The sequence below is a fragment of the Sciurus carolinensis genome, chromosome 11 (assembly GCF_902686445.1).
Source record: "Sciurus carolinensis chromosome 11, mSciCar1.2, whole genome shotgun sequence".
NCBI lineage: Eukaryota > Metazoa > Chordata > Mammalia > Rodentia > Sciuridae > Sciurus > Sciurus carolinensis.
The window spans coordinates 60,194,052-60,200,893 of record NC_062223.1 but is presented as its reverse complement, the minus strand read 5'-3'; the positions used below and the strand labels follow the sequence as shown (position 1 = coordinate 60,200,893).

Genomic DNA, 6,842 nt, shown 5'->3' with positions numbered 1-6,842 from the left:
TATCCCCAGCCCCACTTTCTTAATGTTTGTGTCCTTAAAGATTTGTTGCAGTATGTCTTTAGACAGACCTAACTAAAAAAATTTCTAAAAATTGGAAACTAAATTTGAATTAAACTTTTTCTTTGAAATGCTTTTAAAAAGCAATTATTCATGTGATAAATTTCAATTACTGCTGTTGAAAAATCTATTAAGTGGTAAACTTAGCAATACTGATTCAGGTTCAGAACTACCTTGTACTTTTTCTCTGTTTTTAAAGACCATGGCTCTGTTTATCCATGCCAGCCACACATGCCATTTGTCATTTTGTCTCATCTCAAAACAACTCATTCGTTTGCCAAGACTTGCCTCCCCCTACCTCTCCCAATACTAGGGGGACTGAACCCAAGGGCACTATACCACTGAGCTACATTCCTAGTCCTTTTATTTATTTATTTGTTCTTTTTATTTATACATGACAGAAGGTATGTGCCACTGTGCCCAACTGATACTTGCCTTTTTTAAGCAACAATATCTATGCAGATTATTAAGGACCAGGTAAACTACTCTGACCCAAATACTGTGGCACATGTCTGTAATCTCAGCTACTCGGGAGGCTGACACATTATATGTTGGAGGCTGGCCTGGGTAACTTTGCAGAACCCCATTTCATAATAAAAAGGACTGAGAACATAGCTCAGTGGTAGAAAATGATCCCAAAACAAACAGTTCTTATTTCCTAGTCTCTTTCAGTTCTCCTGTATATATACTGCAATCAACCGTCAGGTTACAAGCTGCTCAATTAGTTTACGGAGACAGTGAAAGGATGAGACACGTGGATGCCATCATTCTGCTCCCTTTGGAATCAAAATATTAAGCTAACAAACTTCCTTGTAATAAAAGATCAATACATAGAAATCACTAAAACATACTAGTTTCTGGATTTCTTCCTTTTTTTGGAGAAAGAAATACAAAACATACTTTCAGTTAAACAATGCTTTTATTGCTTGAATACATACACAAATTTATGCCACCAGGGCAGAGGCTGTGGATGACTCACTGAAAAGGAAAAGAGGGAAAAGAGAAAATTAGGATTAATACTGGTCCTCAGTATCCATTCACAGACTCTCCCTGCTAACAAGACTATTTCCAAACAGCCAAAATAAACCTAAATAAATGCACCAAATTGAGTTCTAGAATCGGCTCATTGTGCTCAAGCATAATGAATGACGAAGCTCACTCAGACATACAAGGAAGGACTGGCCAACATGAGAGAAAACCTTTCTGGTGGAAACCGCAAATGTTTGGATAGCAATCACCACAGTGAGCAATTCATGCAAAAATCAAAACTACACTAAACCTTGGGAGGAGAGGTGTGAAATGAAGTTATTACCCCTTCTAGTCTAAACCAGATGCCTGAAACTATGGCCCTCTACTTGTCTTTATAGTTTCGACTGAACATAGCCATCTCTATCTGATTTAGTATCACCCTACTTCCATGACAGAAATGAGTTCCAAGAATAGTTAAACAAATGGCTGTTCCACAAGAGCTAAAATTGTCACTATCAAGCTGATTCTAGTTAACAAAAGATAGATACTTACTATTTCCAATTTGGCGGAAGGACCCGCTTGGTCTTATAGTATCGAGCCAATCGGTGAATTCGGCTCTCTATCAGAATCAGGCGGAATTTAGCATCCTTATCCTAAAAATAAAATTCAATACAATTCAAGAAAACTACTCCAAATAATTAAAACATTAATTTAACAAGGGAAATTAGAGTTTCCATGCACTTTCTCTAATGAAAAATTATTCCAATATCCTTGTACTAAAATCATAGCTGAGCCAGGTGTGGTGGCACACACCTATAATCCCAGCAATCTGGGAGGCTAAGGCAGGAGGATCATAGGTTCAAAGCAAGCCTCAGCAACTTGACCAGATCCTATCAAAATAAAAAATAAAAAGGGCTGGGGATGTGGCTTGATGGTTAAGCACCCTTGGGCCAATCCCAACACCAAAACAAACAAACCAACCCACCCACCAATATTTTCTGTCAACTGGCTATACTATATTTAGGAGAACCAAATAATAATCAACCTGGTAGATTTTTATTTGAAAGCAACTGTGGTCCTCACTAACTCTGTGTCCTGAATCACCTTAAATAATTCAAATCAGAGGCATACTTACTAATATTAAGTTTGTATAAGCATGTCTACTTAGTAACAGGTTTTATTTACCCTCTTACCTTTCTATTCCTCTCAAGATGCTTTCGAACAGCAACTGCTTTCTTAATTAAATGATAGAGATCCTCAGGAAGATCAGGAGCAAGTCCTTTGGACTTAAGGATTCTCAAGATTTTATTGCCAGTCACAAAACGTACTTGTGCAACACCATGTGAATCCCTCAGTATCACACCTAAAAAGAGAATCACATATTTCAACTTCCAACACCAAATGATAACTGGAACACATTAAGGTTCAGAAGGAAAGTCACTTTCCAAGTTTCCTATCTCTAAGATGGGATCCACTTTGATAAATCAAAGGAACCAACATGAGAATGCATGCAAAGCTCACTCAGACATCCAAGGAAGGTTTGCCCAACACTAAGAAAAACCCTTCTGGTGAAAACTGCTAATGTTGGAAGACTATCACTGTAGTGAGGGTGCTGGAATATGGCTGAACACACACCTAAGTCCATTTGTTTTATAATTAACAGCAGCTAACACTTGTGAATTTGTACCAGCCAGCATTCTTAACACTTTACATATATTATTTCTTTCAAACCTTCTTACTTGCCAGTACTTGAGAGTTTATTACATATTCTTCTAGTATGTTATACCTCCACTAGATTATAAGCTCTAGAAAGATATTTTTCCTCTTTATTTTCTCAGGGCACAACAGCAGGCAAATAAATATGGCACTTGTACAAAAATCAAACGGCTGAGATTCAATCCACATGTGATGAAGTGTCACACTATACAGCCAATTCCAACTTCTCCCCTGTGTGATTTGGAGATAGGTTTTTAACTACATCATGCCTCAGTTTCTCCAAATATAAAATGGAAGAAACTACAAACTTTTACTTCAAAATACTGCCGTCATATTTTAACTTGAAAGTTCAACAAACAAAGGTTAGGCCTCGGTCCTAAAAAGTAATGCCAGAAAAGCGGGTAAATTATTTTGAGGGGACATAGGAGGTATATTTGCCTAGGAACGTTTTTCTACAAATCACAAAAAGGCATAAAGAAGGGGATTTGCTAGACATGATAACACTCACCAATTTGTGAGGGAGTCAGACCCTTCTTGGCTAGTTTATAAATCTGCTCCTTCACGTCGTCAGACGTCAACTTCAACCACTATTTATGAAACAGAAAACGGTCTTAGGATGAGAAACCAGGAATGGCGCCAAAGCACAGGGGTCCCCGCCACCCACAAGGCCGCACTGCTTTGTGCAAGGGTCTCCACACCCCGGACTCGCCTCCCCCACGGGACCAATTCCATCCTCTTCCCGAGTCCTCCGTGTTACTTACGGTGGGGACGCTGCGGCGATAGGGCAGAGCCGACTGGGACAGGCCCTTCCTGAAGAGACAAGAGGACGGGGTGAGGTGGCGGCCCCTGCCACAGCAGCCCAGACCACCATCCCCTCAACCTGCAGCCCACACTCCCTCCTTTCCCCTGCCCCAGCGGCCCAGTCCCGCAATTTGGCTCCACGCCACGCGCTCACCCGGGAGCATGCATGCGACCCATGATGGCGGCAGTCAGGCAGCAAAAAGACAGAGAGGGTGGAAACGCCGCAGGAAATCACGCCGCACGCAGGAAGTGATCTCACACGTCCCCGCTTCCTCGCACGCAAGAAGCGCGGCTACGCTGCACAGCTACCGGCGACGGCGTGACTACGTATCCCAAAATGCACTTCGGCGTGCGTAAGAATATGCGATTGAGACTTGATCCGGAACGCTGTTTCGCGGCCACAGTGGGAAATTGAGTCAGACAAAGTTCAGTGCTGGCGAGCACTTCCAGAATTAGGTGCTGCCAGCGCCCAACTCGTACACGTTCAAATCCTGGGTCAGGAGTGGGGACCGCTTGGATAGAGCTGCAGGGCTCGGCCATACAAGAGGATTCATTCCTTCACCAGTGCCCCTTTGCATCGTCCGTCTTGATTCCCTCAGAAGTTGTCCCAGCTTTTAATTAACGGGCACAATATCGTGTTATGAATGCAGCACTGGAATGGTTAGTGGCCGGTGCCCTGCCAAGTGCTTCCACTTCTTACCTTTAGATCCTAATCTAATCTCGGGAGAGTCAACTTTGACAGTAAAGGACCAAACCAAGGATTTGAATCAGACTGCCTGTCTCGGGTCCTCAGCAGCGCCCTTTGCCCGCAGAGCCTTGCGGAGCAGCGTATCATTTGCTAGGTCAGGGAAGATGAGGAAGAAAATGAGGCCCTTGAACTTCTTGGGAAAAGAAGCTCTAAGGAAGCTTAGCTCTGCCACCACTTAGGAAGTTCTAATACTGAACCAGTGCTGGTACACAATGATTTGAAAGAGTGGGCCAATGAAGCAGCTTTGTTCAAAACAACAAAACCATGATCCTGGAAAAGAGGATGCTTGGTAAAAACAAATTCCTATCGACACGTTTAAAGTAATTAGTGAGAGGTTTAAAAATACCCTAGGTGCTTCTGGGTCCCCGGTACACGCCTGTAATTCCAGAGACTCAGGAGGCTGAGACAAGTTCAAGGCCAGCTTCAGCAATTCAGCGAGGCCTTCAGTAACCAGACTCTTGCCCAAAATAAAAAGGGCTGGGAATGTAGCTCAGTGGGAAAGCGCCCTTGGGATAGATCTCAGTACCAAACAAACAAACAAAAAATGAAAAACCTTGGGCTGGAGATATAGCTCAGTTGGTAGAGTGCTTGCCTTGCAACCACAAGGCTCTGAGTTCAATCCCCAGCCCTGCATAAAAGAACAAAAAAAAAAAAAAAAAAAAAGAAAAACTAAAATGTCCACCCTCTTTGAACCTATCCCTATTTGCTGCATATTTTTACCCCCAAAACATTAGGAACTTCAGTCAAATTGGATAATTTCCTTTGGGCAATTTTTTTTCCTAGTAAAGATGTAGTCCTATAACTAACCACATTTACATTTTTAGACCAGATAGATAGGTATCTCAAACTTGACTCCAATTCTCAGTCCCTACCTTTAGCTACCACTTCATACCCTTTCCTTTTACTACTTACTCCATTTGCTAAAAATACGTACACACTTTTCCTCTTATTTCTGTAAGATAGTCATTTCAGCACATCACACCACAAAAATATATCATGAATCCATTCTCTACTCTCCATTTCCACTGGTACCCTCTATCCTAGCAGCTTCATTTCTGATTGTGGGCAATTAAGAGCTCTCCTCACTGTTTGTGCTTTTTCTCATGTTCTTCCCCACTCTAAACACAATCCATACTCCACCTAGCAGTGCGTGATCTTTTAATATAGTAAATCAGATAATCGATTACTCCCTTGCATAAGTCCCTCCAGTGCTTTCTCAATACATTTAGAATAAAATCCAAAGCCCCAGCCTTATGTCTTACCATTCTCCACCCAATTCTAAATACTCCAGCCACAGTTCTTTCTGATTCTGCAAAATTAACAAAGTGTTTCTTTTGGAACTTTTCCTCTTGCTTTTGCACTGCTTAAATACTATTCCCCAAAATCTCAGGTCTGGCTTTCAGATACTGATCTCCAATATCATCTTGGGCCTTCCCTGAAAAGGCTCATCTGAAGGAGTCTATTTCCCCATGCAGTAAACTATTATTATTATTATTTTAATATGGTACTGTAACAGGGGTTCACTTGATGCTTTGTCTATATCCCTTGTTGCTTTGAAACTTTGATGTTTTTTACTTTTTCCCATCCTCTTCCATGACCTTCTCCCTGATCTTCTCCTTCCTGATCTCTCCTCCCTAATCTCATTTTCTCAAAATCACCTCTTAAACCCCCCCCTGTTCCCCATGATGGGCAGAATCACAGCCTTTGGGAGAGGAGTCCCCTGTTTCTCCTTTTGCTAGAAAAGCAACAAATCTTTTTCCTTTGTCTTAAACCCATGTCCTTGTTTTTGGATTGGCATCGGGGGCAAGGACAAAGCTTTTAGCAACAAATTTGGCACCTCAAATAGAATTCAAGAGCAGCTCCCGTTCCAGCTCTCTTGGGCAGGCCTGGCTCTCCAAAGAACCCAACTTCCATGCTGACAATTTATGGTGCTGGCGAACTTGTTGAGAGCCAATTGCAGAAGAGTTAGGAGATGGGTGAGTTTGCCTCCACTGGAACCAGACGTGTTCCTGCGACTAAAGGGAGGGACTCAGGGACCATCTCAGCAGCTGCTGAAGCTCCTTTTGCTTTAGGGACCTCCCACCTTCTCTCCCTGAAGGGTACAGGTTGCTCCATTGAGGTTCACTTTGAGAAAAAGGAAACTAACTCAGGAAAGTCACACAACTTTGGCCATTTGATAAATCCCCCAGTATGCACTGAGACCCTTGATTCTTTTTTGTGGGAACATCTGGTCCCTCTTTCTGGGGCCATCTGTGGCACCATTGGTGTAGGAGTCACAGTTAAGCGGGACTTGAGAACCTATGGATACGTACGCCCTTTTGATCTGTTATGGGGTTCTCGTGTTTGTTGGCCTTGGGCTTGGGAATTCCCTCTGGTTGTCTGTTTTTTTTGTGTTATTGCCCCTTTTAAGACATGGCCAGTACTGCGTTGATTCTATAGGTAGTCTCTTGGGAAAGATCTTAGACGGTCAATTTAAAGGTTCACATCTGTTGGTCATGGTTTTTGGGTTCCTCTCTGGTTGTCTTTGTTTCTTTTTTTGTATAATCTTGCA

At 42.3% G+C, this 6,842-nt stretch overlaps 1 protein-coding gene across 1 annotated transcript; it reads right to left on the bottom strand.

The window, feature by feature from the left end:
* Positions 1-957: 957 nt before the first annotated feature.
* On the bottom strand, positions 958-3,802 carry Rps13 (ribosomal protein S13). The gene is made up of 6 exons (XM_047517429.1): positions 3,698-3,802; positions 3,504-3,552; positions 3,251-3,329; positions 2,220-2,389; positions 1,579-1,679; positions 958-1,035 (listed from the first exon to the last, which is right to left on the bottom strand). The coding sequence occupies exons 1-6, from the start codon at positions 3,718-3,720 to the stop codon at positions 1,002-1,004; spliced, it is 456 nt and encodes a 151-aa protein (XP_047373385.1). The 5' UTR covers positions 3,721-3,802; the 3' UTR covers positions 958-1,001.
* Positions 3,803-6,842: the final 3,040 nt, after the last annotated feature.